This window comes from Chanodichthys erythropterus, chromosome 8 (genome assembly GCF_024489055.1).
Source record: "Chanodichthys erythropterus isolate Z2021 chromosome 8, ASM2448905v1, whole genome shotgun sequence".
Classification (NCBI taxonomy): domain Eukaryota; kingdom Metazoa; phylum Chordata; class Actinopteri; order Cypriniformes; family Xenocyprididae; genus Chanodichthys; species Chanodichthys erythropterus.
The window spans coordinates 45,842,272-45,867,719 of record NC_090228.1 but is presented as its reverse complement, the minus strand read 5'-3'; the positions used below and the strand labels follow the sequence as shown (position 1 = coordinate 45,867,719).

Sequence of the window (25,448 nt, the reverse complement as noted above, 5' to 3'; positions counted from 1 at the left end):
AACATCGTACACCGATCGCTTATAAAAGTCATAGCACAGGTCTCCCCAATGAGCCGGTCGATTTGACACCTCATTCATGGGTCTAGGACAAACGCTGCGGGAGGAGTAGCGCGCAGAAATAAAAGTGGAAGAAAATGAGTGTCTGTGTCTGAGAGAGAAAGGCTTCTAAGGGCCTGCATGTGTGAGTGTGTGTGAGAAAGTGACAGTTGAAATTCAAATTTCTGAAGATTCCGCCATTGAAAGTCAATGGGACTTTTTTGGCCGCTTTTTCGCCCCCTGTGCGAACATCGTTGGTCCGATCGCTTATAAAAGTCATAGCACACCTGTCCTCAATGAGCCGGTCGATTTGACACCTCATTCATGGGTCTAGGACAAATGCTGCGGGAGGAGTAGCGCGCAGAAATAAAAGTGGAAGAAAATGAGTGTCTGTGTCTGAGAGAGAAAGGCTTCTAAGGGCCTGCGTGTGTGAGTGTGTGTGAGAAAGTGACAGTTGAGAGAGACGGAATGTTCGTGAATTTGAATTTTTCAATGTAAGTCAATGGGACTTTTTTGGCCGCTTTTTCGTCCGCTGTGCGAACATCGTTGGTCCAATCGCTTATAAAAGTCATAGCACACCTGTCCTCAATGAGCCGGTCGATTTGACACCTCATTCATGGGTCTAGGACAAAAACTGCGGGACAAGTTACGCGCCGAAGTTTTGTCCAGAAGAAGAAGAATAAGTATGCAGGAGAATAAGAATGGAGCTTTGCCTTTGGCAAGCACCATTAATAATAAGTTTAATAAGCATTTCAGTAAGTTGGCTTTTTCAAGCCAACTTAATGACTCAAAATAAAGTAATTTAAGCATAACAAAGTCAACTCTAATCATATAAAATGTAATTTACCAACATCAAAATTGTGGCCAGTGAAAATGCTCAGTGGCTAGTGAGCAAAAAAGTTAATGTCAAGCCCTGAATACAACCCAGTCTCATTAGAAAACGTACCTGTGGGAACGTTTTCATGAGTTGCAAAATATGTATGCAGTTTGATGTGAAATGTCCACTGATTGGTGATTAAAGCATGTTCATTTTCATCAGAAAAACGTGAATATGCTAAGTTTTTAAGATGTTTGTTTTTAAACGAATCACCACAGTTCTGATTTGAAATTTGCACTCCATTGCGTTTTAAAATAATGTACCACCAACACTACTCCTAAACCTACCCGATAGTGTTAAAAAAAGCAATTGTGACATAAAAAGCATTCATAATCATGCCATTTTAGCTTGTTTAGATCTCTATTTGAGCTCTTTTTTACTATGACTTGTCTTTCACAGGATTCATGCCCAAGGCTTTCTTGTGTTATGTCAGAACAGCGAAACATATGGAGCCGGTTAAGCGATGCAAAGTCCAAAATATATTTGTTTACAAATCATGAACTCTGGTAAAAACATAACATAACATTGTGCAAGGAGACGTGAAAACGAGTCTTTATTAATCCATAATCTGACCCCGTAATCGTAACTGAATGAAAACGATTAAAAGTGCTTGCCGTTTTACTGCCTCTGGCTTTCATTTCTTTTGGAAACAGCAGTGATATGTATGCAGTGGTATTTTGGCGACTTGCGAAAACTTTCCCACAGGTACGTCTTTCCTATGAGACCACATATCATTGCTCCTGCTGCACTCATGGTACGGCAGCAAAGTTGCTTGATTATTACGCCAGAATGAGAGTATAGTTTCTAGCCATATCTGCCTAGAAAATAGCAACTTTTCATTTTCCATCGATCTTAGTAAACAATGTAACTACAGAAGAGTCAAAAATAAGAAAATTATTGAAAAATAGGAAAAATATTGAAACTCTTTGTTAATTTTTGAGCGAGATGCTAACGGTCTAATCAGATTCAATGAACTATGCTAAGCTACGCTAAAAGTGGACCGCCAGACCCGGAGATCGGCTGAATGGATTCGAAAACGATAAAACTCAACTGTTTAACTCTAGGGGAGTTGGAAAATGAGCCTATTTTCAAAAAAAAGTGGACTGTTCCTTTAAAATAGCATAATAGGGGTACTTTAAAAACATTGCCACAGCATAGATGAAAAACTTTTAACTTACCATAGCTGTGAAATAAATGAAGTGAGTGAATTCGGACGCTGACATATACACTGTGCGTCGGAGATATTTATCTCAGAAACTATTTTATCCTACATGTTATTTACATTATAAAATAATGTTAATAACAATAACAATCATAATAACTTTATTTTGTAATCATACATGCCAGCTTTGTAGTTTAATTGATTGTGTAATTTTTTTGTCATGCTTAATGTGTTCATACTATAAAATGCTGCAAACAAAAATAAACACATTAACAAGTGTACATAATTTCATGTATTTATCCTTTTTAATAAAGTTGTTAGAAACTCTCACGCTCATAGATTACGTGGTCTTTGAGCACCCTCAGGCTACTGTTATGATTTGAATGCTACCTACAGATGATTAACGATTTTTTTTAAATCATCCACTAAATTATCATCTTTTAAAGTTTAATGAGTTAACAGTGCCACAAATTATTAAAACACATTGCTGTTAGTAAAACACATTAAATTGATTTAATGCCTACATAATATATTTTAATAATGAAAATAATTTTTATTAATATAATTTCATTTTTTTTAATTCATTTATATAATAATGTCCCCCTACATTTTAGTAGGTTTTATTCAAGTCATGATTAATTAAAAAAAGAAAAGGTTAAAAAAATTGGATTTTGGGAAATAGTGCTTCAGCAAGTATACATTGAATCTACACTCGAAATCAGAGAGAATTGTGGGTATAAAGTAGTGAACGAATGTAGGGAATGAAGTCGTTCACTCAGAATTCAGACACCACTACAAAATGGCTGACACCCGATATAGTGGACTATATAGTGGATAGGGAGCGGTTTCAGACACAGCTCATGTGTATTAAATGCTACAGTGATGCTTCTCCAGACAGAATCTTTTTTTTTTTTTTTTTTAAACATGTTTGTGGGATTTATCATAGAGACGAATTGAATGCTTTTGAACTTTGACAATCAGTTTCTCGTCATCCATGTTTGATAATTAATATTCATGATGTGCATAACTTCAAATCGAATGAGATCTCTGTGTTGGTGGATCTGTCAGCCGTGACGTCGCAGAAATATAATATAAAATTTTTGAAATATTTCTAAAATAGAATCAACTTTAAATTATTCAAATTATAATATAGGTCAAGAGACATTTCTTGGGGATCTAAATACTTTTACAGAATATTTTAATTCTTTTCAGATAATCAGATAATTTTGGATCCAACAAGGATTACTGTAAAAAACAAAACTATTACTGATATTGGTTATATTGGTATCAGATCATTCTAAGATATGTAGAAATCGTGTCTTAGAGGCTGGTTGTCACGTCTAGTTTTGGTTTTGCTTCATGTTCATGTTTCATGTCTTATTTTTGCAGTTTGGTCACAGTCATGTTTCCTGTTTTGCCATGTGCTCCTCTTTGTCATGTAATTACCTTATCCTCATATGATCATGTCATGTGCTTCCCATGTCTTATGTGTTATTTTCTTGATTATGTTCATAGGTGTCTGTTTGTAACAAGATAAATATATTATGGTTGAGGGTTCTTCAAGTTAAATCCTGCATCTTGCGCTTTCTATTGGCTGTGCTGGGGGGCGCTATTGTCCGCTGAGTTCGAACTACAGTATATGCAGCAGAGCGAGGGAGAACAGCTGTCGGTGAGTCACTTGTGTAGCAGCTCAACTCTAAAACTTAAAAATATATAATTTCCTATAAAATGTTAGGCACTGTATGAAAAGAATGGCACACAGTAAACACGGATTGATTTGTAGAGTTTTCTGTTCATATTTACACGTATTTGCTTTATTTCCGTTTTCATGAACTCTGCTCTCTCGATGTGCGCCATTATTTTCCATGTGCTTTCTAACGAGGTGAAATTTGTTTTAATTAGGTGGAGCTTTGTTAGGACTACATGATTCACTACTTAAGTCTTTACTGCTCTGTCTGCCCGTAATTATCATATAGTGCTTTAAAAGAAGTTTAAAGTTTACTCTCTTCATATTGTACATTTTCTGTATTGTTTAGTGAACGTTTTGTTGCAAACTAGGTTTTGTAACACTCAATTCATGGTTTTACTTAAAAAAAGGTACATTTTATTCATTTCACATATGTTTGTGAAAGAGTACAAAGTTTATTATTTAAGCTGTGTAAAATCTATATCTCTCATTTAGTCTATTATTTTATATACTCTATTAATTTCATTTGTCATTGATTTAACAAGTATTGTACTATCATAAATAGGGCTGCAACGATTAATCGCGATTAATTGTTTGCAAAATAAAAGTCTGTTTACGTAATATGTGTGTGTTCTGTGTATAATAATTATGTATATATAAATACACACACATACAGGTATAAAGTTTAGAAATATATGCATGTATTATAAATATATATATTTTATATAACATATAAACCTAAATATTTTATATATAAATGTAACATTTTTCTTAAATATATAATGAATGTGTGTTTATTTATACATAATTATTATACAAAGAAAACACATATATTTTACGTAAACCAGACTTTTATTTTGCAAACGATTAATCGCGATTAATCGTTGCAGCCCTAATCATAAATCATTACAATTAAAAAGAAAATGGACAGAAGGAAAATACACTATTATTTTAAAAAGTCTCTATGCTTTTCCTGGAGAAAAATACATTTAAAATTCATCTTGTTTGCTGTTTAAAGAAAAAAAAAAGTGAATTATGTTTGCTGGTATACTGAGCATCATTTAGTTACTAAATAATTTTTTTTTAAATACAGAGATAGTATATTAAAAGCACATTTTATTTCATATTTCATGGTGTCTCAAAATAGCACAGTTGAGTACACTTAGATGTTCTTAAGATGATCTTCAGGGCCTGGTTTTTCAAAATGTTTAATCCGGATTTAGTAATCCTTTTTTTGCGACTTTTGGAGCCAGTTTTTTAAAGCAACATCGGATTGGATCAATCTGAACCGGATAGGAACTTTTCAGGATCACCAAATCTGGATTTCCAGTGCTCTACGGAGGCCATAAAGGGACATGTTGATAGAAAGAATATGGGTTTTGAATTAAATATATTTTTGTTGGATATATACAGCTGTTTAGGGATTGTTTTATGGCACCAAAAATTCTTTTTACTTTAGAGTAGGTTACCGAAAGGCTAAATATGTAGACTAATGTCTGCATTTAATTTATTACTTTAACAGTTAAACTAATCAAGAGCAAGATAAAAATGTTGTATTTTTTTTACTAGTTTTAAAGTTTTTTTTTTTTTTTTTTTTTAATCAAAGTGATCCAAATCCTACAAAAAAGTTCTGAAAAACCCAAACTAAAGGTTTGATCCGGATCAAAACCAAGATTGGATTATGTGATCTAATCCGATTATGTAATCCGTTTTTTCTTTTGAAAAGCACATTTTCAAGATTTGATCCAATCTGTTATCCAAAATCCTAGTGGATTACTTTTGAAAAACCGGGCCAAGAAGTACTAAAGAAGAGCTTTTAGTATATTAAGTACAAAATTAGTGCGCAAAAATAGGGCACTTTAAGTACATTATGGAAATGTACTTTTTTTCACCTGGGAAATGTGATGGAAAATATTACGATCCCGTTGAAGACTATATGTCTAAATTTAATATACAGTACAGGTTCAAGTCCAGTTTTAGGAGGATGCACTCCACAGATGCAGCTATATTGTTTTTAACAGATCATATATGAAAAAAATGGATAAAAGCAGAATGGTGTTGATGGATTTGCAGAAGGCATCTGATATATCTGATCACAATATTCTGCTGCTTAAAGTAAAAGCAATGGGAATAAGTAATATGGCCTATGAATGGATCAGTTCTTACCTTACCTTATATCTTTTTTAAAATGCCCTAATTCTAATTAGCTTTTATATGCAGATGATATTGAAAGTAGAAAAATGAGAAAATAGAACACATATATTTAGTATGGGTTTTCATGGCCTTATTTCAGTGATTTACAGAGAACATCTCAGAGCCCAAAGGGTTGAAATGAAAAACTCTCCCATATTTCTGAACACAGAAAAATCAAGGTACAGGAATGTACCAAAGAAAGTACAAATGCTTTGTCGCCCCAGCTGTACCCTAGCAGGGTACAGAAATGTACCTCTGAACCAGGGATGGACTGGGACGAAAAATCGGCCCTGGCATTTTGGCCCAGACCAGCCCACCACCACATAAGATCACAAATACCACCGGTCCTTCCTTATACAATTTCATGATATATGTATAAAATTTATTTATTTTTTATTTTTTTTAAGTTGTTTACAACCAAGTCACCAAAATACGATGAATACACACTGAGCATAACCCAACACACAACAGTAAATCTATTAGCCTTATTACAGTTTACATATTCTTATCCCAATGTTAATTGTTGTTGGTGTGGGTGACTTATATCCAACAAGCTAGGTAACATTATAATCGCTAAAATAGCGGACTCACGGGAAAAAATCATCAGTTATCATCTGTTTTTGTTGTTGTTGTTATGACTATGTTGTTAGACTCAATTCCTTCAGAAGCATTAGTCTGAGCATTTTGTTACCTGTTTAAATACAAAAAAGAGGCAGTGAATTTTGGAAGCTGATATTCAGAACACTCATCTTCTTCCTCCATCAAAGCTTCCACTTCAACACCCTCTGTCTCCTCTTCTGCATCCTCCTCTTCACTGTCATTCTCACCTTTACTCTCATCTTCAGTTGAACTTCCTTCATCTTCACATGCATAAACTCGGAAGGCCTTAATAAAGTTTGAGGCATTATCTGTTGTGGTCCTAACAATTTTTTCACGGATGTTATACTCACTGTGAATATCATTAAGTGCACTGGCTAACACATCATAAGAATGTGTCCCTTTCAGCCTTTTACAAGCCAGAGCCACAGACTTTCTTTCTAGGGTATCTGGCTCCATCCAGTGGGCAGTAACCCCAATGAAACTTTGCCTATGAGCTGTCCAACAGTCTGTAGTCGTGGCGATATACTTAACAGTCTGCATTGCATTCTTTAATTTTTCTTTCATTTGCTTTGTGCACTTATCAATTCTCTCTCTCAATGTTGTACGTGACATGACTGTGTAATCAGGTTGAGTACAATGTATTAAATCAACAAACCCAGTCTGTTCTACTACTCCAAAAGGGTGCAAACCCTGGACAATAAAGTTAACCACTGCAAGGTCTATGGTCTTCTGAGATGCTTTGATGTCCTCAAGTTTTCGCTGCTTTATTGAAGAGCCTCCATCAGCAAACAATGTCCCCTTCTTTTTAGAAGAAGTTGCTGCCAAGTACTCCTTCAGAAGTGGTCTGTGCTTTCTCTATAAAAGATAGTGACAACAGAATTAATACACGTTTAGCATTAGTAGTATTAGTATTTAGTAATATAGTCAATCTACAACCAAAATAAATCTCACAACATAATGTAAAATATTTTTTAAGGGTTCAACAATTAATCTAAACCACTACTAGTTAAGTGCAAGTGCAAACACTAACCTTACATCTTACTAGCATATTACTTTGTTATGACTGGCAACATGTAAGTACCACACAAGCAAAAAGCTACTGTATTTGCCATGTTAAACTAAGAGTTTGGACCCTAAAGTTACAGGATTTTACATTTACGTTAATACAAAACCACAGTGTATGGGGCACTGAAACGCGAAACCAACGTGATTACATCTTTAGACAAAAAAAGACAAGCTACTGACACTTACAACCAAGCATATCACACGGGTAAAATTGGTTTGATATTCGCATATACTTCCGCGCTAAATTGCTAAATATATATATATATATATATATATATATATATATATACATATACACAGTACAGGCCAAAAGTTTGGACACATTACTATTTTTTATGTTTTTGAAAGAAGTTTCTTCTGCTCATCAAGCCTGCATTTATTTGATCAAAAATACAGAAAAAAATGTAATATTGTGATATATTATTACAATTTAAGTACAATTTATTACACTGTGGTTTTGTATTAACGTAAATGTAAAATCCTGTAACTTTAGGGTCCAAACTCTTAGTTTAACATGGCAAATACAGTAGCTTTTTGCTTGTGTGGTACTTACATGTTGCCAGTCATAACAAAGTAATATGCTAGTAAGATGTAAGGTTAGTGTTTGCACTTGCACTTAACTAGTAGTGGTTTAGATTAATTGTTGAACCCTTAAAAAATATTTTACATTATGTTGTGAGATTTATTTTGGTTGTAGATTGACTATATTACTAAATACTAATACTACTAATGCTAAACGTGTATTAATTCTGTTGTCACTATCTTTTATAGAGAAAGCACAGACCACTTCTGAAGGAGTACTTGGCAGCAACTTCTTCTAAAAAGAAGGGGACATTGTTTGCTGATGGAGGCTCTTCAATAAAGCAGCGAAAACTTGAGGACATCAAAGCATCTCAGAAGACCATAGACCTTGCAGTGGTTAACTTTATTGTCCAGGGTTTGCACCCTAACCCTACAATAATGTGACTGATGTATGCATCAACTGCCCTGCTTGTCCAGATGTCAGTAGTACATGCGAAGAAAGGTTGGTGTGCGAGTTGTGACTGAACAACATTCCGGGACTCGGTGTAGAGCTTTGGGATTTCATTATACATGAAATAATTTCTTCCAGGCATGTCATATTTTCTGTCCAGTTGTTGCACAAGGTTTCGGAATCCACTTTTCTCAACTGTATATATCGGTACCTGATCAAGACAGATAAACTCAGCTACTGCTTTGTTTAATCTTTGTGCATCTTTTGAGTCTTTGTCATATTTGTGGTGTGCTTGAAAAACAGCTGGAAGGGAGGGCTGCCTCATCTGAGTGGTGGTCGGTTCTGCTGGCATCAGTTTGTTTGACTGTGGGGGTGGGGGAGATGGATAAATTATGCTAATGTTTTAACAATTTTATAATTTACTTTCTTAGTTTGATAGCACAGACCTTCACCAAGGAGATGTAATGAGTCTTTTGTGTTCAGTCTTCTTTAGCACACCAGTGTGCAGGCCGAAAATTCTGTATTTGAGCTTCATTGCCATGAAGTTACATTTTTAATGTTTATTTTGTCATACTCAATAGAATTGTAAATTATTTGCTGTTATGCTTTTTTCATACATGTAGGTGTTTTTGACAATGAGTAAGTTTGTTTTATTGTAAAAAAAAAAATAAAAAATAGATTACTGTAAATAATAAAAGCAATGTTATTAAAGCGTAATTTGGTTTAAAATTACTGTATACCTGTAATTTTTAAATTAATTTTATTTTTGCAACCATATATCACTTATTAAACAGACTCAGTAATACACCTCTTTGCGGAGGTCTGCTTGTGCGAGTAAAATAAATAAATTAATTAATTAATAACACTCATTTAATGTTTGAGAGCATAAACATAATGTTGGTATCACATTCACTAACCTGTCGCTCTTTAAATTCTTTAAACAAATCGGGATGTTTGTCCGCTAGATGTTTTGCCAAATTAGATGTGTTGGCTCCCTTTGCTTGTGTTATTTTGAAACATCGTTTACAGACTGGCTTTGTGGTGTCCGTGGGTTTTCCCTGACTGTCTGCAATGTAGGCAAAATAATTCCATATTTCGCTTCGTCCATCTGCTTTTTCCACAATTTGTGGACGGTCTGCAAGAGCGCTCGTATTTGCAGCCATAACTTTCTTTTTGCCACCATCAAAGCCGTTGCGCAGTTGAGAGAAATAAACACTCACTCAACGTGCTTTAGAAGCAGCGCGCTGCACGCACACTGCCCCCTGCTGTCGCACATTAGGAAATACAGCTTGCACTCAAAGTACCGGTACTAATAAAATGAAGAACCGAACCGTTTTTAAATGCAGGGTATCGCGATACTTTTCTAGTACCGGTATATCGTGCAACACTAATATATATATATATATATATATATATATATATATATATATATATATATATATCTGTGTGAAATTTCTAAAAAATCTCTGTATATTGACGCAAAACACCTCTCATAGTTCAAAATTGTTCACAATCAAATCAAACCAAGATATAGTTTTGCCTGCATGCTTACTTGTGAATGTCAACTAAATACCCAATGTTGTATGGTAAAGAAGCTAGGGGCCGACGCCATATAAAAAGTTTGAACATTTTTTCATCGAGTCAAAACAAACAGCTATTTTAGCCAACTACGAATGTACAGATATAGCAGTAGTTTGCTCATCTCCAAAAATGTAACGTACTAGCAAGCTATCGCCCCTGCTGTGCTAATAACCAGCTAAAGAAGTTGCCCTGTTAGGGTACCACTAACTTACGTCAAACAAATATTGTACTGGTGTGATATTTTTGTTATGTTGACATCCGTTTTTCTATAACAGTCATAGCACCATGTCATAGCAAGTTTGTAACTTAAATATTAATAACTAGCATTGCATGTCTTACCTCTATATGTTTCTTCAAATTTGAAGGGGAGTTTTTAAACGCCAACAGTTCTTTGCGTTGAGGTAGGCACTTGACACATTGAAAACGCCAGGAGTCATTCTTTGAACCTTTAAATTCAAATAACTTGCTTAAATAAGGCCAGGGATGTCTCTCAGAATCAGAGCTGCAAGGCACAGGCTCAAGCTCAGTCGACGTTGTTGGCTCTTTGTCCATGTTTGATATTTGGTGTCCACCGTGTCCTTTTCTTCGATTTACATCAGTTCCGCTTGTGTTGTTTCAAAACGCGCGCTGAGCGCGTGAGTTCTTTGACCAATCAGATCTCCGATCTGTTTCAACGTGCATTGGCCAGCAACGCCAAAACGTCAGTCGACCAAAAAATTTTTTATGCAAGATTCGGAAGGATGTAACGACACACATTTTAATAATGTAGTGGAGTACAAAGTACAGATAATTGCTGAAAAATCTACTTGAGTAAAAGTATAAGTATGCATTATTTTTTTTTACTTAAGTAAAGTATAGATACGTAAAAATTTACTTAAGTACAGTAACGAAGTACAAATACTTTGTTACATTCCACCACTGCTCTGAAGTAAACACTGTTTTGTGTGAAGAGTAGCCCACTGGAGGTAGTGGTGATCTCACTCCCTGCTCCTGCAGTTTGTGTTTACGTGTTATGAATCGGTGTAGAGTAACATGGCAGATGCCATAGCTACCTGCAACGCTCCGCAAGGACCTGCCTCTCTCCACCTCTCCGGCTGCCAAACTAAAAACTTCCCAAGTAGTCTGTCCCCTAGTTGTTGACTTTCTACTATTTCTAACCCTGTGAATAAAATAAATGCAACATGTGTTTGTGCAAACTGTACTTACTGTAATACAATGGGAATGTATCCAATTTATTTAAATAAAAATTATATAGGCTACATGTGTGTGTCTGTGTACACACACACACAGCATTTATATTTATAAGCTATATATATATATATATATATTCGCAAAATGTAGTTGATAGAATCCGACATTGCCGATTATTATGTGCGGCTTAGTTGTAATACCGTGTTACAACTAACCCCGCGGTATAGTTTTAACCTCAGGACTGGCTAGCAGTCACTATGCGTTTTTCACATCTTTCAAAATGTTAACATCTTTTAGCCAAGAAGACGGTAATCACAACAATATAAGGTTGGACTAACCTACATTCATACATTCTTTAAAAATCGAAAAAACAACTATCTAAAATGTCTGTGTTACTTTTTACCCCGCGTTACTTTGTGCCCCGCGCTCCCCTACAATGTGTTTCAATTCCTTCAGAGCTTAAATACAAAACTGAAATCATCGGGCCCAATGAGCAGTTCATTAATCAGTTTTAAATACTAAACTCTCAAGCATTTTAACACATCCTATCCTAGCTTTTGCAGACTCGTTTTTACTTTTGTCCCTCTTTAGACCAACCATCGCTGATTGTCAGTATGTTAATCTGGACGGAAGACTTAATTCTGTCATTTACTCATCCTCATGTAGTTCCAAACCTCTAATTAAATGAAGATATTTTGAAGAATGTTGGCAGCCAGACAGTTAATGGTAGCCATTGATATTAGGAAAACAATAAAAAATACTATCCAAGTCAATGGCTACCAACATTTTTCAAAATATCTTCCGTGTTCAACTGAATAAAGAATTCATATAGGTTTGGGACAACATGAGGGTGAGTAAATGACAAGTTTCATTTCTGTTTGAACTATGACTGTAATGGCAGGTATAAAGGGGGGAAACAATTCTCTATTAATACTTGTACATTAAGCATCCTCTTCATATGACCTTGCCAAAAACCTACAAGCATTTATACAAAATGTCTCAATCCAACATACAGATTACCATCAACTGTATACGTGTCAAGTGATGTGTGGTCAAAATCATCTCCAGGTTTGAGCAAAATCCAGTCACTGTCTACTCTTACACGATATGCATGAAAATGTGCTGTAAAATCTTGCTTCCGTTGTCCTTTTATTCAAAGCACCCATGTGGTATCAATGTTAAGAATATACTTGATCTGGCCAAACACAGGAATTTTCAACATGTAAAAGGTCTAATGTCAACACATCACTAACAGTATACTTGATATTGTCTGCAGTCAGTTGAGAGACATGTTGTATTATTTTGCCATCAAATTCTACATTCCTGAAGTTGCCACTTTCTCTAAGAGCAGTCTGAAGATCAGTGGGTAGAGACAATAAGGGTGTGCAGATACTTCTACCTGGCACCTTTTCACAATCACCCAAGGTATTGTCTGGTGAAAGTTCCCAGCATTGTTTTAACTGGTGCCAATTGCTCAGCATCATTGTTACGTTTACAAAAGTTCGACAGTTATAAGTCAGATTCTTAAAATATTGATGTTTTCCTTCGAATCTCATACACCAATGAGAACAAAGAGGTCCATACATTAACATTAATCTGGGATAATGTAAAAGATAGTGGTATTTAGGTGTTAAAACACTTCCAAATACCTCTGTCATCTCTGAAAGGAATGCATGTACAAGTACTCCTAGATTTGCTAGTTCATCTTTCCTCAACTTAGCTGCCATGACAATATCTACAATCTCTTTACATAATAAGAACACGTACCAATATCTGATGCCAGGAGGAACACAATGACCCATTATTAATGGCAACAATCTGAAAAGACACCATTTCTGAGCAGCTGTTACGATCCCTGAGGTTTGAAGAAGTCGTTCAGACAACAGCACAGGCTTATTGGCCTTGTCATTCTGACCTAAAGAGAACTTTTGAAGCTCTTCATTTATCTCAGTTATAGTTATATGCTTTTGTTTATGAGCTTTGCAAATAACATGCTTCAATGTCAGTGGAAAAACTCCCTCCAACATATCATGCATGCAAAAGACTTGGTCACATCAAAATAACCTAGTGCATCAAATGAACAAGTGCTGCGTACACCATACAAAGCAGCATTTTCTTTGTTATGCTGGACACACTGGAGATGATATTTGTGGACTTCAGTTGTTCTTAGAACAAAACTATCTTCCTGGAATTTTTTATTAATTTCTGAATGCATTGCCATACAATAACGACAAATTCGACCTGAGTTGAAACACATGCGAAAGTCATGCATTGCTAAAGCGGCATAAACTTTGTGTTCTGTTCCACAGACATTCACAGTGAAGCCATCAGTTGAAAGCTGTTTTAGGTCATCTATCAATGGTTTTAATATGATATCCATACCAAACTCTTTCAAATGTGAATGACGAACCAGCAGAGCTAAATGAATGTGCTTAAGATGAGATCGATACTTTCCACCTGTGTAGTAAAATCCACACAACTTATACTTCATTCTCTTAGGGCCTAAAGGGTTAACTATTTCAAATTCGTCTTCATATAAATGAAGTCTTAATGCATCTGGATGTTCTCTAAAAAACAAATGTTCCTTAAAATAAAGGCCATCTTTATAGTCCATCAGTTCATCTTGGACCTTGTTATTTTCAGATAGTATTTGATTCCAAACATCTTCATGGGAACAGTATTTTTTTAAAAACTTCAGAGATGGGAACATAGGAATAGGTTCCTATTTTGTTCCCTGAAGGTTCTGTATAGTCCATCTTGGCCTTACAGTGTTCTTTAATCATATGAACGAACCACCTCAAAAGCTTTATCAAAGAAATCAGATGAATCCAAAACCTGCTGAAATTCAGGGCACTTTGAAGTATCAAAACCACTATTTTCAAGATGATGAGAAATAAAATCATCATAGTTCTCTTTAAAAAAAGAAAAGAGAAATTTGACATCATCTGCAATGTCTTGTTGGACTGACAAATGTAGAAGGTTTTTCTCTCTGCATTTAAGAATGAATCCAAATAGATGTCCTTGGAAATTGTCTAAAAGTGGCATAACTTGAGGATCAGAGGAATTTGGATCAGATGAATTTTGCTGATCAGTGTTCAAGCTGTGTTGCTGTACTGCTGACTCTTCTTCACTGGGACAGTCAATTTTGTCATCAGATTGTCCAAAAACAAAGGATCTGTGCTTCCTGTAAACATGTTTTCTATAAGAATGATAACGTGAAAAAGTTGACTGGCACTCATTTATACTACAGGTGATATTAAAATTTGATTGATGCGCATGAACAATTCCAACATGTTGGATTAATTTAACAAGACTGAACGTCCTCCTTGTGCACTTTGGGCAATGGTACATTTGAAGCATGAGGATTTAATATAAAAGGTTTATCATCCTTAGTAAAGTGACTGGCAGTGGCTTGTCTCCCTCATCCACGATGTTGACAATGTGCCTCTGAAGGAAAGTGAGGGTGTTCTTCAGGTGTGGTGGATATGTGATGTTAAAAGTAAAATACATACAGAAAGCAGTCATGAAGGCACTGGCACACAACCATGCCATCCACCTTCACCATGCTGTGCCCTCTTCCAGTGATTGCCATCTTCCAATCTCTTCTCCATCAGTTGAATGGTTGGAAAGGGGGTAGCAGGGTCCTCCTACATAAAAGAAAACAAAAAAAATACATTTTCAATTGTAAATATACAAATCAGTCATTTTAGCCTTTGATTATATATTGAAAATTCCCTGTATATATTGTAGATGGTTTTACAGGTACATTTACTCTAGAATTTTCATACTAAAGCTGGAGACGTCTTAAAAAAAAAAAAAAAAAAAATTATGGTATAAATGAAGCACATCTACTGGAGACAGAAAAGTCCCAAATCCAAGCTATCTTTTTCTGTTCATATACTAACATGAGGTCCACCAGCCAGCGTTGCAGGATAATTCAGAAGCCTACCTCTTTCAAAGTAATGTAGTGTTCGATCTTTTCTCTGAAGATGGATGGCAAGAGCATAAGCCCAGCCTTTAAGTCAATTCCTGCAATGTGGAAAAATATGCTACTTTCTCAATCACATATTTTGCAATGTGGTAAAGCAAATTACATATATTGTAAGTTTCACTAGCAAAGTGACTATCTCTACCTGGTAGATCTTCAGCCAGGGCATCCTGTCTTGTTTCAGAGTACTGTTTTGCTAGGGGGGATTTTGCTGTGGCAAGTTTCAGCACATATGGTAGAACTCTAGCAAAGCCTTCTCTGAAGCGATGACAGAAGCTGCTTGGTGAGGGATGGATTCGGTCAATCTCATCAAAGAACTGTAGAATGTGAAGACATGAATAACATTCAGTGCATCACTGAAAGCAAATTTATTTTAATTAAATGTTTTATTTAATAAAAAGTTTATTTTCCGTGACAGCAATGACATGTCTTCAATTTCACAATTTCCAAAATCGTAATTGCATCCCTCTATCATTCAGATGTTTTCAATACTCACTCCATCAGGCGTTCTTAAGTATGGGTACTTTTTGACTACATCCTCCACAGACATTCCTTCCACGATTTCTCGATTTGTTGTAATTTTCTGATCACACAGAAAATTATAGACTAATAACTGTAAAAAACAGACTTGAGTGCGATCAAATGTGTGGAAAATGACAATCTTCGGAAAATGACAAGCCAAAGACGGTGCCAGTATATTACTTATAAAAAAACAATCCCTGAAGTCATCATTCACTTCAGCTGCCACTGACTGTTTCTATAGCCACAGTAGGCCGAAGCTTCAGTGTCCTGAGACGCGCGCTTAATTATGCTGCCTTCACGTGCTACCGGAAACTTACTACTTCCCACTTTTGAAATTGTGGTTATACGGGGCCCCGCACATGACATGCAAGAATTTATAAATCGAGGGAACGAAATAGTAAATCGTGCACACATCTTAGCCTACTTGTCATGTCCATGGCTCCATATGACTATGAGATTATCACATTCAAATTTTAACTTGAGAGTGTGTTCATGACCATTAGTATTTAACTAGTTACTAATATTTACCCTAATTCCGATAGCACGTGAAGGCAGCATAAAACCGCTGAGCTCTTGTGCAAAAGAAGCAAGATATGATAGTCTTGCCTGAAAAAAAAATGAGCATAAGAAACAAAATGTATAGGATAGGTTATCTAAGTTTTTGTTGTAAAATTGAAAAAAAAAAAAAGATTAATTTGAGCAGATTTTGATATTCCACAGCAGACGGCGCAAAGCGGGAAAAATGGGTTGCGCTACCCAATTCTGCAGGGGCTAAGTGGCGATGGCAACTGGCAGCATTTTACACGGCTTAACTGAAAAAAATGAACAAAATAACTCTAAAATAACTGTGTGTAACCCAACTAGCAACAAGCCATAACGTGCTTAGTGTAGTTAACGATAGTTTAAGTTATGCTTGTAAATGTTATTGACAGCTAACAGTAGCATGCTATGAACAGAAAAAAAAAAAAAAAAAATCAAGATTTGGTAATGCAGTCAATTACTTTACTTTTTTTTTTTTTTTTTTTTTTTTTTTTTTAAATGTGCTGTTCACACAAAATACATTTTACCAGAATTTTTGAAAAGGTCCAGTTCACAGGCAATTTACCAGTGTGTAAAAGAGGCTATATTCTTGGTATTTGAATAGGCCATATCAGCACCCTACACTGATATGATAGTATAAATATGTCCATTTATAATTTGTAAAGACTAGCTGAAATCCCAGCTGAGTTATTAATGAAATTTGTTTTTGCCAATTGGGTGGAAATTTACCTGTAACCTTTTTTACTTTAATTTACAACTCTTTTAAATTATGATTTTGTGATCTCTGATTTGCTGCTTAATGTACCTTGTTAAAAGTACAATTATGTACCCTTTGCTGTCAGAACTAATTTTGTACCTTTAAATAAAAAAAAAAGGTTCACAGTTGTCACCTTAATGACCATTTCCTGTACCGTACAGGGTATTTTCATGGCAAATGTACCTTTAGGTACAGAAACGATACCCCTATTTTTCTGTGTGAATGTCTTTGGGAGGAGCTAGTCTAATTGACACACCAGGAGTGGGAAGCTCTTCACATCTTGATGGTATTTTAATTGATTGACTTACTTGTGTTAGGGTGGTTTGCTTATCAGGTCAATTGAATTGTTTATTAGCTGGTGGAATTGGCAGCTAAAGTTCCACTGTTGTATATATATAAGTTTGTGTGTGTGTATATATATATATATATGTAAAATCTTGAAATGTATTGGTATCGGCATCAACTAATGAAATGTTGGTATTTTAAGATATATCTTTTTAACATTATATGTACACGAGTGGTAAAAGAATCATAATAATTTATGTGAGAACTTTGAAAGGCCTACCAGTGGTTGTACAGTTCACCTGACTCTTCTTTTGGGGGTGAGGTACTGAAGAAGTATCTTAAAAAAAAAAAGAATTAAAATTATTTTATTACTTTTTAACCCTTTACTTGTAAACTGCTTTCACATACTTGATTCATGTTCTAATCAGATCTGCTGAGACACACTGTTTTTTTCTTTGTTTTTTTTTGGGACGTAATCAGAGCTCTCAAGCTGCTTTTTTGATTAACTTTATAGCTGTTTCATAGTCCTAATGAAGTAAAATATGGTGAATGCAATTTAGCATTCCTTTATAGTAGTTGCACTAACATTTTGTTTAAATAGACCTTTAAAAATAAAAAGAAATGCCTGTTTTTGCTAACACCCTGACCCTGTACCAGGTCCCATTTTCTTTATCAGACAGTTCAAGTCTTTTAATTTAATTTTTTTGTTTTTGGTTTTTTTGGTCACATTCATTGTTGGCCAGTAGCAGTATTGTACCTACATTAATCCTGTACAACTGAATTATGATATAAATGGATATATGCACAGTCTTGGGTCCTTGTAGAGAGTTTTTTTTCTCTTTCTCTCTCTCTCGATTTGCTTATCTCTTCCAGTCTTTTAGCAACCTGAATCAGTGGGTTTCTGGCAGAATGTACCATCTTCTTCAGTGTCTGCAGGTAGTTCTCAAACATGAAGGCACTATAATTTTCCAGACAAAACGTTTTCAGCATCACTTGCTATATGCAGCATGGCATGGGTGTTGTACACGTGGAACTCTGTCCATAGTGTGTCCAACCTTTTCCCACAAAGTTCATTGGCATAATTGAAACGTTCCTGCACAAGACTTGGACATACAAAGAATACCATGGCCACAAGCACATCTCCTCTGGCCTTCCTTCAACACAATCTTCCCCGTGTATATTAGGAACTAATAAAAATGGGTTACTTTCTACCTGTCCAGCTCCATAAGACCCCTAGGTTTAAGCGCAAAAGTAGATGGGATGCTGTTCTGAAGAGACAGCAGTCTTGTGCTAATCTCTGTAATTTAGCTGGCTGAAACCCTAACAACTAGTATCCTCGGATCCAGATGAACAGGAGCTTTTTCATTACACGAGACAAGTCTGGTGCATGTAATCAATGGGAAATCACCGCATCTTTGTGTTCCCACTGTGATGCTGAGATTTGATTTCTGAATGTTCAATCTGTCCAGAATATGAGGTCAGCAGTCTCTTGGTATGTGACTGTTAAACCACACTCCTTTTTGCTCACATCAGTCACAGCCAAAGTAACCTTAGCACAAGCTGGAGCATCACACACAAAACACCTCAGATTAACTTTTATTTTTCGTCCCATGAAGTTAATCCCATCATTCATCAGATGGCACAGTTCCCTTAATGTGTCCTTCAAAAAGCCAAGATCTTCTATTGGTCGACTTATGCCACATGTCAAAGGTGTGTGGAAAATAGCCACAGGATCTAACATGACTGCAAATGACTGGCCACATACATGTTTTGGAGCTCTTGTACAGTGGTAATCCATCAACGTTAAATGATAAATCAACACAATGGAGTTTAACTACTTCATCAAGTGAGTAACTTTCTAATGTTTCTTGCCATTTTGGTTTTACTGGCAAATTAAGGTATTCCATTCCAGATAATTGCTGTTGGTCAATTTGAGGGCGTGTGCAATTTTTTAAAATGTTTTTTGGTCCTTTTGCAATCTTCAGCACTAAAAACAAATCCTACTACAAGGAACACATACTTCCAAAAGTATAATGTAATATATTACTTTGGTTATATTGTGTTTATTTACTGGCACCACATTTGTCCATTTTATTAAAGGAAGGAAAATGGTTGTACTTATATCTGGTTAGAGGCTTTATATTCTTAATTTCTCACCTTACAGCCTTAATACAGTGAGCAACATTCATGCTGCCTTCACTGCAGGAGTTCATATAAATGATTCTTCCTTCTTGAGGATATCTCATCTGGCAACACACTGAATATGTTGGGGAAAAAATTACTCACCCATAATTTAAAAGTAGACATAAATGAGTGAATCAAACCAGTAGTGTCCAGTGGTCACCCTCATTTACAGAACCTGCCAGCAAATCATGGGCCCATTTAGATCCATTTATGAGTAGGAAATTACAGGGAATTACAATTAAAACATGAACTTTTATGATAATCATATCAAAATACGAAAGCTGTTTACCTTCTTCATTTGAGTGGCAATTCCTTTCCACAGATTTGTGATTTGGAATGAATCAATGACAATGCCTTTCCTGCATTGATACCCTGAACAGGAAAGTGGTTCAATTGTTTTTCAGTTTGACACTTGAACGTATGTTTAAAAGGCATTATGGTTAAGCTAAAATATATTAAGAATTAAGCATTAGGAATATTTGTGAAGACTAAGCTTACCTCACTCTAAAGTCTCCCCAGTCAGAGGCACTCAAAATCCCTGGTAAATATTTTATATAGTCCTACATTGATCCACGGTCTCCGTCATACTTACCACTCCTTTGCAACCATGTCCTTCACACTTTCATTGATCTAAAATAATGAGGCAAATCATCCGTTCTCAAAGACCTGCCCCCTTTAGTTAATATTGCTCCGTCCGACAAGCCATGCCGCTCTCACGCCACACATTATGTTCTCACAAAGTTAAAAATACTTTGCGGAGCCAAGAGGACACTGACAACGCATCAACAGACAAGACAGAGCAGGTTACTTTTAATATGAAACAAAGTGTCAAATTTTGTAATTTTTAAAGAAATGTAAACAAATACCGTTTTGTGGCTCTTTAATTTGTCGTGACAGTTTGCTGTAGCGCCTCAGCTCAAGAGGCTCGTGAACCGATCATATCTTCCTACTAGTTAGTAGGAAGAGATTCTTGCTCTTTCTTTATTACTGTTTATGAGGTTTTTTTAGGCTAGTATTATTTTTTTAAATGATACTGAAAATAATAAGAATTGTGAAATTTCATGAAAAATCATGAAAAGTTTATCATGAAAACCTAATTTAAAGCATAACTATATTGTGAAATTGTTATCGTGATATAAAATTACTCATATCGTGATTTAAGATTTTGGTCATATCGGCCAGCTCTAGTTCAATGTTTCTTTTTTTTTTTTTTGAGAAAGTGGTGCTTTATCCACAACTTCATTATTAAATCTCTGTAAGTCTATGATAAAATAATTATGTTGTACAACATTAGTATTTTTGAAATGCTTTAATGCATATTTCTATTGCGTGTGTGTGTGTGTGTAATATATATATATATATATATAAAGCAATATCACACTTAGTTGTGTGATTAATAGAGAGAAATGTGATGCGCTCACTAACCACTGACCTCTCTTTTCCTCAGGCTGAGAGAGGAAGCACTTATCCTGAGATAAGGCTATCTACAGGACATCCAGCAGCTTGGAAAATCCCTAAACAGGCCCCTAAATGTTGATCATGAAGGTCCTCTTCTGTCATTATACATCAACACAAGCAAATGAAACAAAACCATCAAGCTCAGAATTTTTATTTATTTATTTATTTATTTTTTAGGTTTTTCCAGTAAAATATCTAAACTTTCAACTAAAACTCAAGAAAACAAAAGTGGTCTGGTGTTTCCTGTCCTCTGCCCTAGCTGTCAACACAAAGCAAACCTCACCAGCTCCAAATTTCTCTGGTAAGTGTTTTTCTCTGATTTTGTGGCCGTGAGAGAGGAAATTCAGCATGCTGTCTTGGAGCATATGTGCCAAAGAAAAGAGAACATTCCATTTTTTGTCTTTTACACAGTCCTTGTCAACAATCTGTTCAGCATCAGCTTAAGATAGATGACACCCATCTAAGGTCACAGAATGGTTCCATCCTCCTTCATTGTTTGAGCACAATCCAAATAGGAAGGCAAGGCAGTTATCTACAATAACCCATTCTGAAAGTTAATATGTTATACTGTGGGCAATATACACTAGAAAATACACTAGAATCCACAAATATATGGCCAACAGCAGTGTTTATATGTGATAGTTCTGTAAAAAGTCAGAAAAATATATTCATGCATTTTATATTTTGATTACTACAGACATTTAAGTGGCACATGTTGGCTTCTTGATTCAGTTGTTTCTAATTGTTTCGGTATTGTTTTGATAGCGCATGTTAAAAACATACCTGAGCTGTGTGGAAAAGTGGAGGATAAGAAAGAGAAAAATGTTCTGTAGTGTCCCTCATTTATGTTCTCCACTTCATAAGATTTAAATCTCAAATGCAGTACAGTGAACAGGGAGACCTCTTTGACACTGCAGTCCCTGACCTCTACCTCTCTCCTTCAACACAATTTTCGGAAAAAGTTAGTTGTTTGAAAGATGGAGGAAAAAAAAAAATCACACAAGTAGTCGTGCGATATGGCTGTATATCAGCACGCTGTGATTAACTATGGCCGAATCACAGCTGTCCTGAGATACAGCTATATCGCACAGCTGCTTGTGTGATATTGCTCATATATATATATATATATATATATATATATATATATATATATATATATATATATATATAAAATATGCATCTAAAAACATTTATATTGACAATATTTGTGAATACATTTCGATAAAAGTGAAGAAAAAGGTTATTGCGGTTTTTTACAATCACTATCTGTAATAAATGAACTGAAAAAATATTGGCAAATGAAAACATTATTGATAAGACATAATTAAACGGTGTACTCAGATACTGAAGGATAAATGCATCATAATATTGCTTTACTGGTTTCATTGGTTTGATTGGTGTAAACATTGAATCTAAATATAATTAGTTTTTTCCGTCCCATAAACATTAACAGTCATTTCTGGTCAGTGAGAAGAATCATCTCATTGCTTACTCAGTGTGTTCTGGTGTGTTCTACTCAACAGTTCTGATCTCCTGCTTTTGATGGTAAGACACCAGATGTGTTTCACTGTATCTTGAGTCAGTGCAAGAGGTAAATAATAACATGACTGCTGCCACAATGTCAAGAATTCCTGCAGCCCATCCGACAAACAGCGCATACCCAATCTCTGAACGTGACAACACATGAGGTGTGGTCTCATCGAAGAACTTCATAACGGCATCATGAGCAACGTAGGAAACGGGAGTGAGCACCAACAATCCAGCGATACATAAAAACACAGCCGCCGTGATCTTCAAACATCGCTTGGTCCGTCGTCCCTCCTCACTCTTACAGCAGTTGATCCAACTCATGGCAGGGATGGCGAGAAGAAGTCCAAGAAGACATGTGGCATCCGACAGGTACATCAGAACACGGGCCAGCGTCCACGTGGGGTCGAGGCCTAGGGTAGTGTCATAAGGGCGGCACTCTGTAGAAAGTGACAGCCACTGAGGCATAATGGTGGCTGCCAGAGAACAAAACCAGCCCCCCATCCCGATTAGCATACCCAGAATTTCCAGAGCCACAGTGCAAGGGTTTGTCATGGTTACCTCAGACTACAGTGTCCTCTCGGGGTCCGACGGCCTTCGATTTTGGCTGGCACTCCAAAAACCTCCTTTTAATGAGAGAGGAATGGAGAGTACGAGAAGAACAAAACTAGTGCCTTGGATCCAGATTCTGTACAGATCTGCTGGCAGGTTCTTCACAGTCCGTCAGTCTTCTGTAAGTGGCACTCATCATCTGAGCACTGGAGGTAGAGGAGGTGTACACATGGGGAGAGAGGGCGCTCAAACTTTAGACCCTGCCCTCTAGGATCCTTTTTAAAGAGAGAGAGAGAGCTCCGGTCTGGCAATAGGAGACCAAAGGCTACACGGGATGTCATATACTGTAGGCAGGATGCCATTCAAATCTTGATTTTTGTCTTTTTCAAGGGACAGACTTTTAACTTTACTACCTCATTTTTGTTTGTGTCTTCTCATTTGATTTCCCTGCTGTCGGCAACAGCATTTGCCATGGGGAAAAGAGAAAGGTTTATAAAGGGAGGAAAGTTTTCATTGTTTCTGTCCTCAGGCTCTTAATGAAGTACAGTGATTTCTTGTAACTTTTATGGTCAAACAATGCCGTAGAGTATTAGAGTAGAATAGAATTCACTATGAAAATGTAGTCTCATCCATAATTTCCATAACATAAGTTCCAGCTTTATTGTCCTTTGCATTTGCGTTTATGTATGTTTACTGTAGTTATTTACCATGATGTATTACACCACTGCCTTGTTTGAGCATCAACCAATGAACATGAGTTTTTGGGTTTTCAGGCCCAGTGATGTAAAATGCTGACAGAAAATGCAAAAATTGGAGTGAAGAAGAAACCTTTTATTCTTATCTTTATAGTCCGAAATGTCCATTCAGTATAAACTCGATAGCACAGTCGGCAATAAGATGCGCAATGCAGGTCGCGTGCTGCATTTATCCAATCAATGACACTGACATCGTAAATATCCGAATAAGAGTGTTAACGAATGCACAATGTGAAATGTCAGGGTTAATTGTTAACCCTGGGTATATGAGCAATGTGAAACGTGAAGCAAGATAACCCAGGATTCCATTTACCCAGGGTTAACTATTTCAAGTATGAAAAGCCCTTACACTGTAAATTCAAATAGTGTTCCTTACTATAAAAACACTAGTATGTTTACTTGATTTTAACCAAATTGTTTCAGCAACAATTTGTAATCCCATAACTAATGTAATTTGAGTAAAATTACAAAACCTTTTCAAGACATGCCAAGACATCCCTCCACACAGTGCAGAATCACACGGACTGAGGATTCAACGTTATGTTTGCAGAGTGGATCTACTTCGGTGAAATAAAAGTAAAAGCTATTCTTGCTGTCTATTAATGGCTTGTTTACTCAGAAAACCCAAGTTAAGATCAATTAGTTTGATGTTGATTTGCCTAAAAAGTTTTTTTTTTCTTTTTTTTACTTACCATGATGGTGATTCATGTTCCCTTTGGTTGGGGACTTGGAACTTTGTTAAAGATTTTATAATTCTCTCCATTTTGGTGTAGCCATGCTTTAAGAAATCATTGTTTGTGGTTTCAAAGAAAGAGAAGTAATAAAAATATAATTTTTAAGAGATGATCTGATTTGTATCTGTAACAGTAGCTTACAGCTGACCACTTGAGCCACATACAGACCTCAAAATTCAGCATGCAAACCACAACAATGGTGACAATAAAGTTTTATTTAAAGTAAATTAAGTACTCTCTACAGTTCTTCTTTTAGTTAGTAGTACTCTTGTGTAAGTGAACTATACTAACAAAGCTTTTGTCAGTACAACATACTATTCTTCTTCCACTTTACTTGAAGAAAATGTTGAAACCGATTGCACATAGTTTAAGTCTACGTAGCATAAAATGGCAGATTAAAGCCATATTGAGAATAATAATATTTAAGATGTTTGCAGAACACAATATAACACTGTTAGTTAAATGGAATTTCTCATGTAATCTTACTATTAAATCTTAAGTAAGATTAGTAAATATTCTAGAGTATGTTAACTAGAATTGACATTAAACTAACTGGATATTTACTACTTAATTTACTTGGGAAGAGTTTCTTTACTTTTAATAGATTATTAACTTAACTTCAGTTTTCCCTTTAAGTTTGTGTTGCAAAAATATGGCAATCGGTTTCCAAACTTTTTCATCAAGTAAACTGAACTTGTTAGAATTTACAATGTATAAGTTTTGAACACAAGAGCACATCCTATGTGAATTTTTTTTTTTATTAGAGGTCGACCGATAGTGG

At 35.7% G+C, this 25,448-nt stretch overlaps 1 protein-coding gene and 1 long non-coding RNA gene across 2 annotated transcripts; one reads left to right on the top strand and one right to left on the bottom strand.

The window, feature by feature from the left end:
* The first annotated feature begins 3,730 nt into the window (after positions 1 to 3,730).
* LOC137025072 (uncharacterized) lies at positions 3,731 to 22,119 on the top strand. Its single transcript, XR_010895832.1, has 3 exons — positions 3,731 to 3,744; positions 21,089 to 21,186; positions 21,277 to 22,119. It is a non-coding gene; the product is annotated as an uncharacterized lncRNA (long non-coding RNA).
* Positions 22,120 to 22,294: 175 nt separating this feature from the next.
* LOC137025070 (putative claudin-24) lies at positions 22,295 to 24,866 on the bottom strand. Its single transcript, XM_067393085.1, has one exon. The coding sequence runs from the start codon at positions 23,179 to 23,181 to the stop codon at positions 22,612 to 22,614; it is 570 nt and encodes a 189-aa protein (XP_067249186.1). The 5' UTR covers positions 23,182 to 24,866; the 3' UTR covers positions 22,295 to 22,611.
* Between the last annotated feature and the right edge of the window lie 582 nt (positions 24,867 to 25,448).

What these genes read in the sequence shown, in the direction of transcription:
- LOC137025070 (XM_067393085.1), bottom strand. Translation starts at nt 23,181, where the DNA reads ATGACAAACCCTTGCACTGTGGCTCTGGAAATTCTGGGTATGCTAATC.